This window comes from Cynocephalus volans, chromosome 3 (assembly GCF_027409185.1).
Source record: "Cynocephalus volans isolate mCynVol1 chromosome 3, mCynVol1.pri, whole genome shotgun sequence".
Classification (NCBI taxonomy): domain Eukaryota; kingdom Metazoa; phylum Chordata; class Mammalia; order Dermoptera; family Cynocephalidae; genus Cynocephalus; species Cynocephalus volans.
In genome coordinates, this window is record NC_084462.1 from 156,790,482 (window position 1) to 156,813,284 (window position 22,803).

Below are 22,803 nucleotides of genomic sequence, written 5' to 3' on the forward strand. Positions count from 1 at the left end.
ACAACAGCCCAAATGCAGCAACAATAGTTGGCAACTGGCACTTGACTTTAGCAGGAAGGAGACAGAGAGGGTGGGGACTGTGGCAAACTGCAGTGCACATGTCCTGTCCACAGTGGGTAGCTCCTACTCAGCCCCAGCGGTACTAGATCTTCCAGTTTTCCAAGAGAAGCTGGAACCTGACTTTTTGTTTGGAAACCTTCCAATTTTTAAATGGTAACTTAAAGTTAAGAATAAAAACAAAAAAACACTATGACCAAACAAAAGATGTGGCTACCAGTTTATGACTTTATTACATTATCCCAACGTAGTCCTATCCTTGAGTAAAGAAATATGTGATGTTAATTTGCAAAAGCACAGGGAAGATAGCTGCAGGCCAGATTGGTTTAAAACATCCTGGGGGCGGAAGGCCCAATACAGTTTATTTATCTTTAACATTTTAAGTCTGCCTAACAGTGCCTTACACATGCTAAGAGCTCAATAAGATGAGGTTCTTGTATACTGCTTATACACAACTTTGGCTTGTGTAGTTTTAGGTTATTCTCATTCTAGCTGGTCCTTACAGTTCCACTGCTATCTGAACAACTTAGCCTCTGTGCTTCAATTCCAGATTCCTGGGACAGGGAATCCAGTTGGCTCTGATTGTTTACACTGGTACACCCCTGGTTCAACCAGCTGTGTCTAAGGGGAGAAGGGTTGTTCAGTATAAGACTTCCCCTTCCAGCCTAGTCATGGGTACACCAAGAAAGGACTCGTGGACTGGGAAGCAATGGTGGGGATCGCTTAGTACATCTTCTTTGGATTCCCCCCTGCCACCCCGCCGCCGCCCCGTAGAGACAAACTACTTTTGGTTTTCCGCTTGGGTATTTTTGTTGTTTCTGTGATGTACAGAGCCCTCAAATAGCTATTCCCTGCCTCTTGCATAGAAAACTTGCTTTCTCTAAAGTTCTACTTATATTTCCCAGGATGCAGGCATTTCAGGACTTAGATTCTTCTCAGTCATTTCCTGCAGGCTCTGGCCCACTCTGGAGAAAACTCCTATATCCAAACTGGGCACGTCCTTGGCAGGCTGGGGCACTATTAGAGAGGGAGCGATGAAAACATAGTGTAAACTAAAAATATCAAACATGTAAAGGTGGTTAGGCATGTTGAGGGGGTGTTTTCTTAAAAAATTACAGGTCAGCCTTTAAGGGATAGTCTAAGAAAAGAGGTTGCAGTGACACAACATTTTAATTCAGAGATCAGAAAGCCATATCCTTCTTGCCCAATGTGGCCTGCTGCTTTTGTAAAGTTTTATTGAAACACAGCAACACTCATTCGTTTACCTATTATCTATGGCTAATTATTGCTCTACAGTCTCAGAGTTGAGTAATTGGGACGGAGACAGTATGGCTGGCAAAATAAAAAATATTGACCACCTAGCCCTTTACAGAGAAAGTTTGCCAACCCCTGTTTTGGTCCAGTCATCAATGTACCTCCTTAGACTGAGAGCAACAATTTCAATTATATAAAGTTCTTGGGAAAAAGAAAATTGATATTTCAAAAAACAGTCCTAAGAGGAAGCTGGGTAATTCAAAATAGGAAATGTTCTGTGCTACTTTATCCAACCTAAATGTTTCAGTGGATTGATTGATGTTCCCCTGGTGTTTTTAGTTGTGCTATGCTGGACAAGAATGCCTTCATTTGGGTTTCTGAATGTATCTGTTATGAGCAAATGCTTCCTGCTGAGATAATTTGAGTAGATTTTTAACCGACCAATTTAGTTTATGTCTTCTAAGCAAGCCTCATTCTTACAGCTTAATTTTATTACTTTTCTGTTTATAAGAGTAATATAAGTTGACCATTTAAAAAATTGGAAAATGCACAACAGCACAGAGAAGGAAAATTAAAATTGCCCATAATGGGTGTCCCCTCCCAGACATATACATATAGCTAATTAACACTAGATATTATGTATTAATAATCTTTTCACAAAATCAGAAACATATACCTACTATTTTGCAACACTTTTGAAAATTAATATATATTGAACTTTCTCCTATCATTAAGTATTTTTTGTAACATAATTTTTCATTATTTGTATAGTATTTTCATGTGCATTCCACCATTTACTTAATTTTTTGTTGCTGTCCATTTTGGTTGTTTCCAACTATTCATTATTCAAAAATAACATTATTTTCCTCTCTGATTATTTCCTGGGGATAAATTCCTGGGATAAGTATTGCTGGCTCAAGAAGTATGAGCATTTTTACGGCTTTCAATGCACATCACCAAATTGCCCTCCGGAAACATGGTGCCACTTTATACACGCACCAGGAGGGTATGGAAGCACCCAGTTTTTCATAGTAAATTAGAAAAGTTCGTGTATTTTTATTCAAAAGGTAGGCTGCTTGTTGGGTTAGCCCACCATTATGTTGAGTGACTGTTATTTTGGCTTCTTTTTCCTTACAGGCTCCTCCTCCCAAACCACCTCGCCGCCAGGGAGGCTGGTTAGATGATTCCATGAAGGCTTCAAAGTGAGTACTAGCAGCTGGGCAAGGGCGCAGAGTGGGATGGGGACTTTGCTTCTGTGCTGTTGTTTTATTTTTTGTAATAGCTTTATTGAGATATGATTCATATACCGTACAATTCACTCATTTAAAGTGTACAACTTAATCATTCTTAATACATTCACAGAGTCGAGCAGTCATCACCACAATCAATTTTAAAACATTTTTATCACCACCTCCAAAGAAACCCCATACCTGTTAGCAGTCACTTCCTTTGTCCCCCTCAATTTCCTCAGCCCTAGGAATCAACTTTCTCTCTCTATGATTTGCCTATTCTGAACATTTTATGTACAGTCATGCATCGCTTAAGGATGGGGATACTTTCTGAGAAATATATCGTTAGGTGATGTTATCGTTGTGCGAACATTATAGGGTATATTTACACACATCAAGACAGTATAGTTACTACACGCCTAGGCTATATAGTACAGCCATTATAATCTTATGGGACCACCATCATATGTGCAGTCTGTCATTGACTGAAATGTTGTAATAGGGCATATGTCTGTAAGGAATCATAGGTTATTTGGTCCTTTATGACTGGTTTCTCTTACTTGGCATAAGGTTTGCAAAGATCATCTGCAATGTAGCATTCAGTGTTCTACTTAAAGTAATTTTGCAAACATAGTGAATTGCCTGTTAGGAACTGCTGATGAACTCTGCAGTAAGTACCCTCCCACACATAGATTATTGATAAAGAGGAACAGTACAGAGGTTCTGTCACCCTGCCTAACTGTTATCTTGAGTTTACTGTAAGCCAGTGCTGTAAGCTAATGTGAATATTGGTACTGTGACCATCCAGAGTATCTGATCAACCTATCCTCTTACTTCGGAGTTCCTGGGAAGAATAATCTAATGTCACAGTGCATGTGGCCGCACTTTCTACACTGCATGGGGCTCGCAGTGTGGGGCTGTGACTGCAGATTCCATTCTCACCTAGCTGGGTGATTTTGGCCCAGGTGTTTATCATTGCTGAGCCCCTGGATAGACATGTACAGGGTGGTGCAGGGACTGATGGCAATTATGTTTGTAACAGGAGTGTTGCTGTTGTTTTTAGCCCTCCCAGCCTTTCCACATTTTAGACCAGAGGCTGATCCCTGTGGTTCCATGTTGAGAGGTGGTGGTGGGTGACTGCCATAGGTTCTGGAGCCATATTGCCTAGTTTTGAATCCTGACTATTTCCCTTATTATCTCAGAGACTTCGAGCAAGTGATGTAACCTCTCCGGTGTCTCAGTTTTCTGATCTGTACAATGCGTTGAAAATAGTTCTTCAAAGGATGTTTGTGAGAATTAAATCCCTTTATATGTGTAAAGTGCTTAGAAGAGAGAGAAGCATTTAGGAAGCACTCCATAGATGTTGGCTGTTGTTATAATAATGGTGACTGTCTTTCTCATCCCTATTCCGTCCTCATAGGTGGGCTTTGACCATACGAGTGTACTTCAAAAGTTTGTGGAAAAATAGAATTAAAAGATAATATGAATCTTTCCTTGAACTTTCTGACGTACCTTCCTAGTCTTCTCATAGGCGTTCTGGCAGATGGTGACATTTATGAGTTGCAGGAGTTTTGGGATATTTGCAATGGCATAAATGCTTCCATATGAAGGGTCTATTTGGGAGAAGTAAAGCCAGGTCAAGAAAAGCAGGGTTATTTTAAATATCAGGAATTTTCATTAATCATGAGTTACTTCAAAGCCTTAAGCATAGGAATGTCAGAGTTCCAAAGATTTCGTATCAGAAGTGTTTTCTAAACCTTATGATTTAAGAATTGGACACGACTAGCAAATGATATCCTCTTAGGTTTCTGCTAGCATCTGCGAATGCTCATGACCTAGAACAGAAATAAGACTCTTGGGCCATCCAGGATGAGCATCCGTGTCTCTGGGATGGTTTCAGAAGACCTTGTCTTGACTAAGGTCCTCAAACTTCTTCCTCCCACATACCCTCTCTGTATTCCTCCCATCCTGACAAGGGCAGGATTTCCATGCTGATTACAGTGTGGCGATCAAGTCATCTCTCTTGTTTTACCCACAGGAATCAACATCACAATGAGTTTAAAACCATGGACATCTGATTCAGACATACCTGGGTTTAAATTCAGGTTTCAACACTTTAACTGGCTATGTAAGCTTGGGAAAGTTACTTAACCCCTGTCACGTAGCAATAATAATACGTATTGCAAAGAGTTGCTCTGAGGCTTAGACATATAATATAGGAAAAATACCCAGCATAATGCTAGTACCCAGTCAGCTGCTGCTATTTTTGTTAAAAATAACATATATGACTAACATTGGTGCCTAAGAAATAAGGTAATAATGTAATAATGTAGGTCTCTGTTCTGTGATTCTAAAACATGAAAGTGTTGTATAACAGGTGTTCTCGAAAATGGTCTCTGTGATATGGCAGTGCTGGCTGTTTCCTTCAGCCACTTTTGTTAGCCTCCATGGTTTCAGCAATGCCGGAGAAGGCAGCTTCCAGACCAAACAGGTTTTGATTGCAGTTAGTCTTTGTGATTCTTGAAATTTGATTCATTGCTTACTTATAGTTAACCTAGGCCAGTCTGACATAAAGAATACCATATTAAGGCAGAGACATTTTTTTAGCCTTTGCCAATGGTCCCATCTTATGGGCGAAATAAGTGGAGTCATAGATGCCTGTAAGTCAGAAGGAGCACGTGCTGAATATCTTTTAGTTCAGAAAAAAAACAAAAAACCCCAGAATTTACTATGCCAGTGGGATGGCTAACTCTCACGTTTAACTACTTAAGATATATATAGGAATAGTTTATTTTTCTCAATGGATAGATACTACCCTTGTTTAGAATTTCCTTAAGCATATCTACAACCTAAGGAACCAACAAACACAGAAACCAAACAGTAAATCAGAAAGCAAGGAACAAAAGACACCTAAGACAACCAAACAACCAATAAAATGCTAGGAATAAATCAACACCTTTCAATAACAACTCTTAATGTAAAAGGCTTAAATTCCCCAATTAAAAGACACAGACTGGCTGACTGGATCAAAAAGCAGGACCCAACTATATGCTGCCTTCAAGAGACCCACCTCACCCATAAAGATTCACACAGACTAAGAGTGAAAGGATGGAAAAAGATTTACCATGCAAACAGAAAAGAAAAACGAGCTGGAGTAGCTATTCTTATATCTGACAAAAACCATAAAAAGAGACAACGAGGGACACTACTTAATGATAAAAGGACTGATCCATCAAGAAGACATAACAATCATAAATATGTACACACCCAATGTTGGAGCAGCCAGATTTATAAAACAAACTCTATTAGACCTAAAGAAGGAAATAGACACTAATACCATAATAGCAGGGGACCTGAACACCCCACTGTCAATATTAGACAGATCATCTAGGCAAAGAATCAGTAGAGAAACACAAGATCTGAACAAGACTCTAGACCAATTGGAATTGGCAGATATCTACAGAACATTCCACCCAACAACCTCAGAATATTCATTCTTCTCATCAGCACATGGATCATTCTCCAGGATAGATCACATATTAGGTCACAAATCAAGTCTCAATAAATTCAAAAAAATTGGAATTATCCCATGTATCTTCTCAGACCACAATGGATTAAAACTAGAAATTAATAACAAACGAAACTCTGGAAACTATACAAACACATGGAAATTAAACAGCATTCTACTTAATGACATATGGGTCCAAGAAGAAATCAAGCAGGAAATCAAAAAATTTATTGAAACTAATGAAAACAATGATACATCATACCAAAACCTGTGGGATACTGCAAAAGCAGTATTGAGGGGAAAATTTATTGCATTATATGCTCACTTCAGAAGAATAGAAAGATGGCAAGTGAACAACCTAACACTTCACCTTAAAGAACTAGAGAAACAAGAACAATCCAAACCTAAAGTTAGCAGACGGAAAGAAATCATTAAGATCAGAGCAGAACTGAATGAAATTGAAAACCAAAAAATAATTCAAAAGATCAACGAATCAAAAAGTTGGTTTTTTGAAAAGATAAATAAAATTGACAAACCATTAGCATGGCTAACAAAAAAAAGAAGAGAAAAGACTCAAACAAAAATTAGAAATGAAAAAGGCGATATTACAACTGATTCATCTGAAATACAAGGAATCATTCGAGACTACTATAAACAACTATACACCAACAAATTTGAAAATCTGGAGGAAATGGATAAATTTCTGGACACACACAAGCTCCCAAAACTGAACCATGAAGACGTAGAAAGTTTGAACAGACCAATAACAATAAAGGAGATTGAAGCTGTTATCAGAAGGCTCCCAACAAAGAAAAGCCCAGGACCAGATGGATTCACAGCACAATTTTACCAAAAATTCAAAGAGGAATTGACACTGATTCTTTAAAAACTATTCCAAAAGATTGAAACGGACGCAAATCTCCCAAACTCATTCTATGAAGCAAACATCATCCTGATACCAAAACCAGGTAAAGATATAACCAAAAAAGAAAACTACAGGCCAATATCCTTGATGAATATAGATGCAAAAATCCTCACTAAAATACTAGCAAACAGAATACAGCAACACATACGTAAAATTATTCATCACGATCAAGTGGGATTCATCCCAGGGATGCAAGGTTGGTTCAACATACGCAAATCAATAAATGTGATACACCATATTAATAAACGCAAACACAAGGACCATATGATCATCTCTATAGATGCTGAAAAAGCATTTGATAAAGTTCAGCCCTCATTCATGACAAAGACCCTCTATAAGTTAGGTATAGAGGGAAAGTATCTCAACATAATTAAAGCCAAATATGCCAAACCCACAGCCAATATCATCCTGAATGGGGAGAAGCTGAAAGCTTTTCCTTTAAGAACAGGAACTAGACAAGGATGCCCACTCTCACCACTCCTATTCAACATAGTGTTGGAAGTACTAGCCAGAGCAATCAGAGAAGAGAAGGAAATAAAGGGCATCCAGATTGGAAAAGATGAAGTCAAACTGTCCCTGTTTGCAGATGACATGATCCTATATATCGAACAGCCTAAAACCTCTACAAAAAAACTGTTAGAATTGATAAATGGCTTCAGCACAGTAGCAGGATACAAAATCAACACACAAAAATCAGTTGCATTTCTTTTCTCCAATAGTTAACATGCAGAAAGAGAAATCAAGAAAGCCTGCCCATTTACAATAGCCACCAAAAAAATAAAATACTTAGGAATTGAGTTAACCAAGGATGTGAAAAATCTCTATAATGAGAACTACAAACCACTGCTGAGAGAAATTAGAGAGGATACAAGAAGATGGAAAGATATCCCATGCTCTTGGATTGGAAGAATCAACATAGTGAAAATGTCCATACTACCCAAAGTGATATACAAATTCAATGCAATCCCCATCAAAATTCCAAAGACATTTTTCTCAGCAATGGAAAAAACTATCCAGACATTTATATGGAACAATAAAAGACCACGCATAGCCAAAGCAATGCTGAGCAAAAAAATAAAGCTGGAGGCATAACACTACCTGACTTTAAGCTATACTACAAAGCTATAATAACCAAAACAGTACGGTACTGGCATAAAAACAGACACACTGACCAATGGAATAGAATAGAGAATCCAGAAATCAACCCACACACTTACTGCCAGCTGATCTTTGACAAAGGCACCAAGCCTATTCACTGGCGAAGGGACTGCCTCTTCAGCAAATGGTGCTGGGATAACTGGATATCCATATGCAGGAGAATGAAACTAGATCCATACCTCTCACCGTATACTAAAATCAACTCAAAATGGATTAAGGATTTAAATATACACCCTGAAACAATAAAACTTCTTAAAGAAAACATAGGAGAAACACTTCAGGAAATAGGACTGGGCACAGACTTCATGAATACGACCCCAAAAGCACAGGCAACCAAAGGAAAAATAAACAAATGGGATTATATCAAACTAAAAAGCTTCTGCACAGCAAAAGAAACAATTAAAAGAGTTAAAAGACAACCAACAGAGTGGGAGAAAATATTTGCAAAATATATATCTGACAAAGGATTAATATCCAGAATATATAAGGAACTCAAACAACTTTACAAGAAGAAAACAAGCAACCCAATTAAAAAATGGGCAAAAGAGCTAAGTAGGCATTTCTCTAAGGAAGATATCCAAATGGCCAACAGACATATGAAAAAATGCTCAACTTCACTCAGCATCCGGGAAATGCAAATCAAAACCACATTGAGATACCATCTAACCCCAGTTAGGATGGCTAAAATCCAAAAGACTATGAACGATAAATGCTGGCGAGGCTGCGGAGAAAAAGGAACTCTCATACATTGTTGGTGGGACTGCAAAATGGTGCAGCCTCTATGGAAAATGGTATGGAGGTTCCTCAAACAATTGCAGATAGATCTACCATACGACCCAGCTATCCCACTGTTGGGAATATACCCAGAGGAATGGAAATCATCAAGTCGAAGGTATACCTGTTTCCCAATGTTTATCGCAGCACTCTTTACAATAGCCAAGAGTTGGAACCAGCCCAAATGCCCATCATCAGATGAGTGGATACGGAAAATGTGGTACATCTACACAATGGAATACTACTCAGCTATAAAAACGAATGAAATACTGCCATTTGCAACAACATGGATGGACCTTGAGAGAATTATATTAAGTGAAACAAGTCAGGCACAGAAAGAGAAATACCACATGTTCTCACTTATTGGTGGGAGCTAAAAATTAATATATAAATTCACACACACACACACACACACACACACACAAACTGGGGGGGGGGAGAAGATATAACAACCACAATTATTTGAAGTTGATACGACAAGCAAACAGAAAGGACATTGTTGGGGGGGAGGGGGGGAGGGAGAAGGGAGGGAGGTTTTGGTGATGGGGAGCAATAATCAGCCACAATGTATATCGACAAAATAAAAAAAAAAAAAAAAGAATTTCCTTAAGCAATGGTTGCCTTCAAAATAGCACTATTAAAAATATTTTTTTCCAATTCTTTCTACCCTGTCCTTGCACTTTATTCTCCCTCGCTCTACCCTCCATGTGCTCATGTGCCCACACAAACACACACTTTTGTTTTCTAGAACCATTTGAAGGTAAGTTGTAGACATTACACCCCTAAAAACTTCAGCATGCATCTCTCAAGATTAAGGATATTCTCCAAATAATCAGAGTATCATGATCACATCTAAGACATTCATAGTGATTTAATAATACTTAATATATAGTTTATACTTAAATTTCCTTGTTTGTCACCAAATATCTTTTATAGCTCCAGAATACAATCAGAGTTCACACATTGCATTTAGTAATTCTTTCTCTTTAGTCTCTCTGGATCTAGAATAGTCCCTCCCTGCCCCGCTTTTTATTTCTTCTCATCCTCCCAAGACTTTTCTGAGGAATCCAAGCCAGTTGTCTTATAGAATGTCTCATATTCTGGATTTCTCTAATTGATTCTTCATGATTAGATTCAAGTTAAAGTTTTTCAACAAGAACAAGTGATATCATGTACTTCTTGGCATATCAAATTAGGAGGTGTGTGATGTCAGCTTATCCCTTCATTGGTGTTACTAAGTTTGATCACTTACTTTAAATGATGACCTCTAGCTCTCTCCATTGTGAAGGTTCTTTTTGTCTTTTATAAATAATTAGTGATCATTTGGGGTGCCACTTTGAATCTTGTTCACCTACAACCTTTCATCCAGTGGTTTTAGCATCTATTAATGATCCTTGCCTGAATCAGTTATTATATCAGGGGTTGCAAAATGTTAATTCTCTAGTTCCATCATTTCTTCTGTATTAATTACCTAGAGTTTTTCTATAAAGAAAAGTTTTTCTTTCTTTATTGCTGTCTATCTGAGTGTGAGCTAAAAGTATAATACCCACCAAACTGAAAAGGTATCCTGAGACCAAAGAATGAAGCAGGCAGCTCCATATGGCTTACAAGGAGTTTATTATTATTATTATTATTGATGGGTGAGTTACTTACAGGGAAGGGATTGGGTGGAGTATTGATTTGGGTGCTGTGCAGCTGCTTTCTCCATAACCCTGGAGGTGGGGTAGGGGAGTTGAAGCTTATAAAGGAATTAGAGACAGAAGTGGAACTATATCAAAGAGAAAAAGGTTGCAGAGGTGGAAGATTCCCAGGTACCTCACAGCCACCTGTTGCTTATCCTTGGGGTTGCTAGAGTCACTGCTTTTATATTACGCAAGCATAGTATTCTGTTCCTTTCCCTTCCTCGATTGCTAAGCAACCTGTGCAGGGGAAAGATTTTAACTACTGAAGCCAGAGTTCTGAAGGCCATGAGGATGGAATGAGTTCTGACCAGCATTCCTTCATTTTCTCTTTTTTAAAAAAAATCATGGACTTAATAGATTTTTGTTATTCATTGTGTTATAACACATTTCCATCATGACTGTCTTTTTTCTGTAATAACAGTCATTATTAATGCCCACATTGTCCCAAGTGTCAACTCCTTCAAGCTGGATTTTATGCCTTTAATTTTCCCTATCAGTGTTTGAGCACTTGCTCGCTTTCTGCCACAGCAAGGTATTCTAAAATCACTTTATATTTCCTTTGTCCAGTCCTGGAGTCAGCCACTTCTCCAAGGAGCCCTGGCTCCTTTTGGTGGAAAATGATTTTAGAATTCAAAATCTGGGCATGTACTGCTCATTTGCTATTGGGATATCATTGCTTTAAGGCTCTTTTAGTGAACAGAGGTAGGACATACATTTTATTTTATTTTATTTTATTTTATTTATTTATTTTTTTAAAAGATGACCGGTAAGGGGATCTCAACCCTTGGCTTGGTGTTGTCAGCACCATGCTCAGCCAGTGAGCAAACCGGCCATCCCTATATAGGATCCGAACCCGTGGCCTTGGTGTTATCAGCACCGCACTCTACCGAGTGAGCCACGGGCCGGCCTAGGACATACATTTTAAAAGATATACTCTATCCTTTAGCACACACAAAGTAGTTTCATAATTACCACACTAATGTCATTACCAATAACAAGCCTCCTAGGCTTGCAGTTCTCCTTCTTTGCAGTTCTTTTTGTCACTAGGCTATATCATAAGCTTCAGAAGTTACTTGAATTCTTTCCCATGTAGCTTAAGCTATCTATTTAATATACCGTTAGTTTCATATATTTCTGTTTGTGTTCAATTTTAAGATTTAGTTTTTCATTCTTCTTATTTAATCTACTTTTGAATATGTAAAACATTCACATGGATCAAAAGTTGAAATTGTATAGAAAGATATACGTAGAGATGTCTCGCTCCCATCCTTCCCCACTTCCTCATTCCCATCTTCTCCTATAGGTAATCTACTAGCTTCTGGTTTGTCCTTTCTATACTTCTTTTAGCAAAAATAAACATGCATATATAAAGTTTAAAATTTCTCTTTCTTTGTTTCTATATGCTAGGAGTCAGCAAGCTATGGCCCACAGGCCAGCTGCCTGTTTTTATAAATAAAGTTTTGTTAGAACACAGCCACACCCTTTCATTTTAAAAATTTAGATCTCTAATCCATGTGGAATTTATTCTGATGTGTGATCTGAAGTATGGATTCAATTTTGTATTTTTCTAAATGGCTGGTGTCCCAGCACCATTTATTAAAAAAATCCATCTTTCCCTAGTGATTTGCGAAACCACCTTTATCACATTTTAAATCTTACCTGAGTCTATTTTTAGACTCGTTATTCTGCTCACTGGAACTTTCCATCTGTTCATATGATATGAAGTACGATACTGTTTTCTTTATAGAACATAACAGTAATTTTTAGTGTTAACCAAAAACAAGAAGGTGACTTTGAAATATCACTAGTGACATTTCATATACTAGTGAGAATCTTATGGAGGAGTCCCATTTTTCTAAGTTATTAGGGGATTTTAGTGCTTGTAATATCTGGAATTTATTTTGAAATCCTATGTCTGCTTCTTAGAGGACAAAAGATTATCTCAAGTGTTTATTCCTCAGTGAAAATATTAAAGATTTTTGCAGATTAAATCAGTTTCCTCTTGGAAAGGGATGCTTTTCCTTTTCATGTGTTACTTTCTGACGTATTCACTTGCTTGTTTCCTTGTGGCCTGGTTCTGATCCTCCTAAATGTTGGTGTGCCCAGGGCTCATCCTAGAACTTTCCCTCTTGTCTGTCAACACTCAGTCTGCATGATCTCAACCCAGTCTGAGGTTTAACTATCGTGTGTGCTCTGATGACTCCAAAACTTATATCCCAAGCGCACTTATCCCCAACATCCAGTTGTCTACCTGATCTCTCCACTTGAATATGCACTCAAACCTAACGTGCAAATTGTGCTCTTTATTTCTATTCCTTCCCTAACCTGCACCTCCAAAGTTTTCCCCAGATATCAGTGAATGACAGCTTCCTCTTCCTAGTTACTCAGACCATAAACTTTGGAATCATCTTGGACTTCTCTTTTTATCTCAACTCATTCAATCCATCCACAAACCATGTTAGGTCTACAGTTGAAATACCTCTGTTGTCGGCACTGTCAGTGCCCAGCTTCAACCACTATCATTTCTAGCATTGAGTCACGTGAGAACCTCCTGACTGGTCTCCCCATTTACACCTTTGCCTCCCTCAGTGCTATCTCATAGATGAGAATAGTTCACTTGTTTCTTAGAACCCTCCAGCATTCCACCCACTCAGAGTAAAACCCAAAGTCCTTACTATGGCTTACAAGGTCCTATTTGACCTCACTTTATGGAAAGTAGCACCCCCCATCACTGTGTATTCCCCATCACCTGCTTTATTTACCACTTGATATACATGCATGCATGATACGTACATACACATCATCTTTTCTACCTACTGTAATGTAAGCTCCATGAGAGGAGACACACTCTCCTATTTACATACACCCAGTACCTCAAGCAGTGCCTAGTTCATAATAAGTACTCAGTGATTACTTATTGGAAAGAATGAATGACCAGGTCAGTATTTTAGAAGGATCACTTTGTTACCACTGTGGAAAGTGGAGATCTGGAAGGTTGGAAGACTGTCGGGAAGTAATACTTTGTATGAAAGATGATGAGATTCTGAACTAAGGCAGCAGTGCAAGGATGGAAAGAAGAGGAAATTTGGAGACATTTTGGAGGTGGAGTTAATGGAAGTGCCATTGGTTGGATGCAGGGCAGAGGACAAGTTGAAGGTCCTTGCAAGATGCTAGCTAAGGTGACTGGTTGGGTACTGGTTCTGTAAGATGGGGAATGCAGGAGGAGAGACCTGATATAGGGGCCAGTGACGCTACATGTAGATAATTTCCACAATCCAGAAGTCCAGAAGAGAGGTCAAAAAAGAGACAATTTGAGTCATCTACAAAAATAGAAGACAAAGATAGAACCTTGGATTTGACTGTTTGGAGGTTTCTAGAGGCCTTTGAGGATGTAGTTACAGTGATTTGCATTGGGCAGAGGCCAGATTGCAGTAGGTTGAAGAGGAAGTGGGAAGTGATGAAATGGGGATAGTAATATAGGCTACTGCTCTGAGAAAGAAAGGAAAGAAAGGGGCCAGTGTTTGGAAGGGGAAGTTTGGGTTGAGAATCATATCTGCAATATGTGAGGAAAGAGTGATTACAGATGAGATAGGGTAATAATAGGTAGAGAAGGATCCTGGAGGGATGGGGTAATGCCTTCCAAGAGAGACTGATTAACCGTGGACAGGAAGAGGGGGATATATTTTTCCTCCAAGACAGAGGGAGCTTGGAAAGGCTGGGTAAATTATCGAGACAGGCTGAGGGGAATAGGGAATTTGTAGAATTTAATTTTGGGGTTGGCCTCTATTTTTTCTTTCCCTAGGTGGGAAAGCAAACTAACTATCGAGATGTTGAGGTAAAGGAGAGCTGGCATCTGGAAGCAAGTAGGACAGATTTGAAACAAGAGGAGAGGAGGCTGACGAGGGGTAAGAGAGGCGATTTTTGAGCTACATCAAGGACCTACCCTGTTAATGTTGGGAACAATAGCTCCTGCTATTTGCGTGGCATTCTAGGGAGTAGAGTGGAAGATGTGCTTCTTGTCCTGTGCAAGCACAAATTCTAATTGAGGAGATCAGGCATTTTCATTCACAAAAGTCAGGAGCAGCAGAAGGAGCACATCAGCAGAGGGAGCACATCATAAGTGAGAAACAAATGGGATGGGCAGCACTGCCCATGTGATGCCGGGGGAGAGAGCAAACTCCATGGTCAAGGAGTACCTTGTAGAGGAGATGGTGGTCCTGCTGGATGGATTTTGATAGGCATAGAGGATCATGAGGACAGCATTTTGTTTTAAGATTTGGTGTTGAGGGGGGTAACCTAATGTCAGTGTGGTTAGAGCAGAGAATTCACACCAGAAAATAGTGTACTCATCTTAAATTCTTTTCAGATGATAATAATAAATGGCACTGTGCTAGGCACCTGTCTCATTTGGCTGCTATAACAAATTGCCATATACTGGGAGGCTTAAACAGCAAGCATTTACTTCTCAATGATTCTGGAAACTGGAAGTCCTAGATCAGGATGCCATTATGGTCGAGTTCTTGGTGAGGTCCATTTTCCTGGTCATGTCTTCACGTGGTCTTTCCTTGGAACATGCATGCAGGGAGAGAGATCTCATGTCTCTTCCTCTCCCCCATCATGGGGGCTCCACCCTCATGTCTTCATCTAAACCTAGTCAGCTCCCAAAGGTCCCTCCTCCAAATACCATCACAATGGGGATGAGGGTTTCAAATAAGAGTTTGGAGGGGATGCAAATCTTCAGTCCATAGCAGCACTTTGTGTGTCACAACTCTATCGGGTAGGTTCCATTCAGTTGTCCCTGAGCAAGGAAAGTAGGAGGAAAGTGAGGTGTAGAGTTCTCTAGCTATGTTCTTACCAGTGGGAAGTAGAAGAGTGGTTTATGGCTCTGACTGAGGAGCTCATAGCCCAGGAATAAGTGTTTCAGGGATACCTCTGCTTTATTTGTATCACACTGCCCAAGGCAGAGAACAGAGCGTGTGTCAGCCATCTCACCGGCTAGAGATGCTGGGTGCCGGAACTCAAATACTTACTACCCTGGAGCCACGAGAAAGGGCTGGGACTTTAGATCACTGCCTGTCCCTTCTCCTGGCACCAAAATCATAGCTATGCCAAAGATTCCATCAACAAGCTAGCTGTCCTTGGCTCTGATGTTGCCTGAGTTGGGACATTCATAGTTGGTGGGTCACTGTCTTGGCCATGGGGAATAGAGCTGAACGAGAGGGACCCACACTTGGGAAAGAGAGGAAGAAAAGGTAGTCTGATGAAGTTTTGTCTCAAAGTGTCTGTTTGGGGGTTTGTCCCTGCATTGATCTGCAAGGGAATGAGGCAAGTAATGGCCCCTCAGGGACTTTCAGGACTTTGCTCTCAATGTCAGCCATCATTTTCAATCACCCTCTCCCTCCCAGCCATTAATTTTGGCCCAGGATCATGGGGACTTGTCCATCTATCACTCCTAATTGACACTAAATGATCTGTCAGTTTATTGATGAACGGCAGGAGTGGAATTGTCACAATATATTTTACTTTCTAACAACTCCTCCTGACAATTTTACCTTGTCCATCTCACTCTCCTCACATAAATCTCCATCGGCCGCTCATTCCTTCTCAGGGGCTGTTCTGGTGCCAACCACTTCCACACCATCTGCACGCGTCAAGGACATCAAGATGGCGGTAGAACTGCTGTGTGCTGGTCCCGAGGTTACCCCCTTCCCTCCTCCTTCTCTCTCTCTCTCTCTTTTAATGGCATAGATGTTCCAAGAATACTAAAGGGCTTCTGTCCTCTCTGTGTGTCATTGCCATACCAGAGTCTCTTTACCTTCCTGTTAGCAGTGAGTAGTTCATTCTTATTAGGCTACAAAAGTGAGAAAGGCAAAACCTCACAGAGCCAGGGGCTCCTGAATCTGTAAGTACAGGTGCAAACACGTGCTTTGTCCTCTTAAACCAGCTCTGTTACAGGCTGTCCATCCCCACACAAGTCAGTTTATCAGAAAGGTGTCACAGAGGGTAGGTTAGCTGGAGTGTGCCGTGTGGTGCACTGAGTGCAGGTGTGCCCAGATGTGAGTGTGCTCTGTCCTCGGGCCCCCCAGGCCAGGCGTAGCGCTACCAAGGCCCTTAGGCTGGTCCCCTGTGGCAACCAGATGTCTTCTGTCCACTTCAGTTTGCCACTCAAATGTTGTTTTTAAGTGCTTCATGTCTTGAAAAAAGATGGGGAAGAACTGGGTTAGACATATATAAGGGAACATATTTATTTAGTCTTAAGAAAGTGTGCATTTGGATGGGAAAATCCTTTATCCTTTATGAGGCCAGGAATGAGAAGAGGAACTTGACAGTATATAAAGAATGTCACTGATTCCCTCCCTCCTTCCTGTCTTGCTGGAGATAATTTTTGTTAACTGCTAAGGACTGATTTTGTTTATTAACCATCGTGCCATTATCATGCCTATCAAAATTAATAATAATTCCTTAATATCATCCAATATCCAGATCATATTCAGTTACTTTCATTGTCTCAAAGATGTCTTTTTATAGTTGGATTGTGAAAAAGGCAAATCAACGTCCATACATTATGTGTCGTTGTTATATGTCTTTAGTCTTTTTTGTTCCACAATACTCTCCCCCTCCCCCTGCCTGTCCCCCCTCCGTGTTACTGATTTTGCAGGGGAGGGTAAGAAACTTGCCCTGTAGAGTGTCCTACAATGTGGATTTGCCCATTGCTTCCTAGTCATGGTGTTTAACTTGTTTTTCTATTCCCCTGTTTTCCCTGTTAAACTGATAGTTACATCTAGATTTAACTGGTAATTCAATTCAGGACTGCTGTTTTGGCAGGAAGACCTTGTAGGTGGTGCTGTGTACATCCATTGCAGCACATCTGAAGGCACAGGTGTGAGAAGGCACAGGTGTCCGGTTATTTCACGTTAAGTGAACATGTGATTGATGAGTGGGTGAGGCTCCATTTTACAGCCCCCATTGAACTTTCTCCTAGTGGTTGCAGCATCCATTGATCATAGTTGCCTAGAGCTACGATTTCATTAAGGGTTGTTGTATCAGTCCGTTTTGTGTTGCTTATAACAAAATATACGGAACTGGGTAATTATAAAGAAAAACAACATTTATTGCTTACAGTTTCTGAGGCTGGGAAGTCCAAAGTCCATCTGGTGGTGACAGTGACCCAGGGATCTCAGCATTGCAAGATGGTGGAAGCAGAGAGAGCAGAGAGAGAAAGAGACAGACTCTCCTCTTCTTTTAAAGCCCTCAGAAGCATGCCCTTGACAACCATTTTTAATCAGTTCACTATGGCATGGTCCTATAATCCAATCACCTATTTAAGGCTCCACCTTTCAATTACCATGATAGGATTTCCTACCCTCTTAACAGTCACAGTGAGGGCTAAGATTCTAATACATAAACTTGGGGGACACAATTCAAGTTTCAGTGAGTTTTGGGGGCACATAATTCAATCCACTACTTTTGCCCCTGGCCCCCCAAAACTCATCTTTTTTCACATGCAAATACATTCATTTCATCCCCAAAGTCTTAAACTTGTTTCAACTCAAAAGTCCATAGTTCAGTGTCCCATCTGTGAAATCAATACAAGTTATCTACTTCCAAGATACAATGGTGGGACAAAATAGGGTACGTATTCCCATTCCAAAGGGGAGAAATAGGCCCCAAAAAGGAGAAACAGGTCCCAAACAAGTTCAAAACCCAGCAGGGCAGGCATTAAATCTCAAAGCTGGTGAATCAGATAACTTGACTCCATGTTCAATGTCCTCTGCACACTGGTGTGGGGGTCGGGTTCCCAAGTCCTCAGACAGCTCCACTTCTATGGCTTTCCTGGTCTCAGGTGATGCTTCAGCTCTCCCAGGCTGGCATTCCACTCTGGTAGCTCCACAGGTCTGGGGTCTTTATGGCGGTCCCGCTCTCATGGCTCCACTAGACATGGCACTGATGGGGTTTCTGTGCTGCAACTCTGACCCCACATTTCCACTAGGCATTGCTCTAGTGAAGGCTGTCTGCAGTGACTCCACCCTTGTGACAGATCTCTTCCTGAGTCCCCAGGCTTTTATATACATCTTTTGAAACTGTGATAGAGGCTCCCAAGCCTCAATAGCTCTTGCATTCTGCAAGCCTGCAGACCTAACACCACATGGACAGTGCCAAGACTTCCTGCTTGTGTTTTCCAAAGCTGCAGTTCCAGCCGCACCTGGGACTAGTTTAGCCATGGCTGGAGCAGCCAAAGCGGCTGGAGTGCTGGAGTGGGGAGCAGCATCTGAAGGTAGCACTGGGTCTATATTGATTGGCATATATAAGTGCTCAGTACATATTTGATCAATGAATAAATTTTGGACGTTTCTTACAGAACTCCAGACCAGCTATGCCTGAATCCCAGTGAAGTAAAAGAACTTAATCCTTGACCTTCAGATTTTCATCAATGAACACAATTTTGCTTACTGATCCAGATGCAAACAACATAGATAAAAATCTCTTGCATAGTAACTAGTTACTAGTAATGCAAAGGCAGCTGGAGATCTCAAAACAGTTCAGGAAAAAATAAAAACAAAAACAAACAAACAAAAAGAGAATGAGGAAAGAGCCAATGCTACTCCCCACTCCAGCACCCCAGCTGCTTTGGCAGATTTGATGAAATCAGATGGGGCAGTTGCATGTGAGATGGTTGAGAAGGTAAGGTCCTCAGTAGCCAGTTGTGTACCCATTTCCAGCGGCTGGGCTCAGGAGCCATCTGCCTAGGTCTGTGGCTGTTAGAGATGCTCAGGTGAACTCCCTGCTAGGACCTCTGTTTCAACTTCATCATCATGTGCTTTGCCTGCATATGTGCTTTTCCTCCTTGTGGCTTCTGAGACTTGGTAAGTTCAGAAGAGATGGTTTTAGGGCCAAGCAACACCATGTCTTTTTAATGTTCACCTTACAAATGTTTGTTCTGTGTAGGCTCCCCAATGAGTAATTTTTTGCTTTGCTTTCAATGTATGTTCAGAGTCTGGGCAGAAAGATGGTAGAGGAAGAACTAGAGAAGTTTTTATTTGAATGAACTTAGAGGATCTACAGGTTTTTTTTAAAATTGGAATTTAATTGCATTTTTTATTGATGGAAACTATACATTCAGCAGGATCTGAAGATGAAAAAAATAACATGCAGACAGTGTACCTTGAAATAACTTTGAAAAGTAAGTATCCTTACTGAAGTAGGGAAAAGCGTGAGATATGTCAAACTTATTCTATCCTTAGACCTTTCCTACCTTCAAATACTTGTATTATTTTGGTAGATTTCATTTGCCTTGGTAGCTGGTAGGTGGGGAGGAATGAGATAATGGATAATGGCAGGACAGGATGTCTGCAAAGCACTTAGCTGAGCTGTCCTTTCCTGCCCAGCCCCTGAAGTGTGCGCAGCAATGTGAGGTACTTACTGAAAGTGACTCTTCGTGGGTGTAGGTGAAGGCAAGCATTTGTTCGTCCTGTGGATGTGTTAGCAGAACACTGTTCCTTGGCCAGCACAGGCACCCAGGGCTAGCTTTGTTAGACAGAGCCCCTTTTTGTCACAGTGTGCTGCCTTTTTGTGGAGTAAAATCTGTTTGACCTTGAAGCTCAAGTGCAACTAAGCTGAGAAAGGTGGATCATTTCGGGAAGACTGTGAGAGAGAGAAAGAGAGTAGGATGTGGAGATAGTACAAATCCTGTAGTTTGGTCATTGTATAGCTTCATGTCATCTTTTGAGACATTAGAATACTCAGTGAATTCTAATTTTATTTATTTATTTTTAAATAAACAAGGAATACACACAGTACAGACTTCAGAAGATACAGAAGGGTAGGACATGAAATGTGAGTTTCTCTCTCCCTTCCCTATGTCCTCGGGCACCCACGTTCCCCCACCCCAGAGGCAATCACTGGTTAACCAGTTTTTTTGTGTTTCTTTTCAAAAGTACTCTATGCATTTACAAAAAAATATAGATTAATATATTCTTTCCCACACCACACACACAAACGGTACCATATCTATCCTGCACTTTTCTTTTATCTCATAACAATAGTTCTTGCTGATATTTCTGAATCTCAATATAGGGTAGACCTGCCTCATTTTTAAGGACTGCACAATACTCCAAAATTTCCTATCTCAATAAAACTAATCTTGAGCAGACAATAATTGTGATATTTTCCCAGGTTGAAAAAGCAGACTCCCAGTCTTTATTCATGTAATAGCCATAACATGACCCTTAGATATGGTATATGTAGATCCCATAGCCTAGGGAGAGATAGGAAGCAGGCATCAATCTTTTTTCTCATTGAGGATTGGGGGGCACTTTCACACACTTCTACTTGGGTTGATAGAGGGATGTTTAGTGCAGAGCAAGCAGAGATGTTCTAGGTTCTATTCATTGCAGTTTAGGGCCCCAGATGGCTTGTCTAGGGGCACAAAACCAATTTACTTATGACTAGGTATGAAAATTGGAACCTTGCATTTCTGTCGAGTGCTTCCCAGTCAAAGGTGACGGCTTCTGTCCCCATAAGCCCCATGCGCAGTGGCACTTGGATACTTTACTTCCCATTCTGAAAAGTGGAGCAGTCTTTCTGACAAGCGGCCCTAGTCAGTTCTGTCCTTGGAGTAGAGCTAAGCAGGTGAGTACCTGAAGCCCCTGGAAGGCAGGAGGAAAACAAGCAGTGACTTGAGACGAAGTATTCATGTACACCAGGGAAGGTACAGCTGGGGCCTGAGGTCACACAGCAGACAAGGCTGTACTTCTAAGGGCCTGAGTCAGCAGAGCAGCTTCCCAGTTGCCCATGGGCTGGCCTGTGGGGAGGCCTGCCGCAAGACTGCCAAGTGCAGGCACCGATCCTCCTCTCCCCAGAGCCTGCTCCCAGCCTCCTCTCCAGCCTTCAGCTCTTCTTAACAATTTAAATCACCCTTGACTTTTGTTGTAATTAAAACCAGGAGAGGTTCTAGAATGGGTTCTTTGCATGTCCTGCGAAGACTCACTTCTGGCAGTTTCTACAGTTTCTAGTTTTGCAGAAGTGAAAATTCTCCAGTGACTAGGTCTGGTCATTCTCTGGAGCTAGTGGGGCCAGGTGGGCACGGGTTGAGGATTGTAAAGTCAGAGGGTCTCTGAGGGTCAGGAAAGAAATGAGCTGCCCGCAGAAGTATCCTTAAATAACAGCATCTAAAAAGCACAGCCTGCTATGGAATATTCCTTTGTTTCTCAGGACTATTCTGTAGTATAGGGGTATCAAGACTAGACAATTAGAGCCAGTCTCATCCAGTCCCTGTCAAATTCTGGGTGTCTGTAAGTGCTGATTGGGGTCTGCCTGAACCCCTCCATTGCTGGGGAACTCAGTGGAAGCTGCTCTATTGATTCTATTATTTTGTAAAGTCCTTTTTAGTTGTACAAGCAAACTGAGAACACTTTAATGGCATAAAAATTCAAATAAGACAGATGAAGCTAAATTTTCTTGAAATGAGCATCTCCTCCAGTCCTAGCCATCTCTCTAGGTAACTACTAGAAGAGTTTGTTGGTACCTTTTACACACTCCAATAGATGTACTTACAAAAATGTATGGGGTTTTTTGTTTTGTTTTGTTTTTACATAAACAGGATCATATTAAGTATGTTCTGTACCTCACATTTTTTTCATTTTTTACTTAATAGTAAGTCATCATGGAGATCTGTTAGTACATGTTACCTTATTTTTTTTTAACTGCTCCATAATAATCCCACGGTATGGATGCACTGTTCCCATTGGTGGACATTTAGGTTATTTTTGTTTTTTTATTTTTGCTATTATCAACCCACTGATTTTTTTAAAAAACAGCTCTAGTCTTTAGGAAATTTGCAGCTTCATCTTGGAGCAGATTCTGCCTCTGGCACCTTCTGTAGAACCTCTTGGTGGACTGCCTACATGTCTTGCACAGCCCTCTTGTTGTATGCATAAGCATGCACACGCACACATAAGTAGTACAAATAAACACGTACATATATACACATCATTTATTGTGACTTCTGTGCAGGGTACTGTGGTAAACACAGTTGTTTTGGTTTATCTTCAAAACAGTAATAGGTAGGTGCTATTATTCTCCCGGATGCAGATGAAAAAACTGATGTTCAGAAAGGGTAAATAACTTGCTCAAAGTCACACAGCTAGTAAGTAGCCAGCCAGCATTTGAACCCAGGTAAGTCTGACTGTAGGAGTCATGCTATTCTCTGTGCCTTGC

General features: G+C 40.5%; 1 protein-coding gene across 4 annotated transcripts in view; it reads left to right on the plus strand.

Moving 5' to 3' along the window:
• Nucleotides 1-22,803, plus strand: part of IFT43 (intraflagellar transport 43) — a 135,394-nt gene that overhangs the window by 30,197 nt on the left and 82,394 nt on the right. For all 4 annotated transcript variants that reach the window (XM_063091240.1, XM_063091238.1, XM_063091237.1 and 1 more), the window contains one exon: nt 2,449-2,513. In XM_063091240.1, the coding sequence (XP_062947310.1) occupies nt 2,449-2,513 (65 nt within the window). The remainder of the gene's footprint in view (nt 1-2,448; nt 2,514-22,803) is intronic.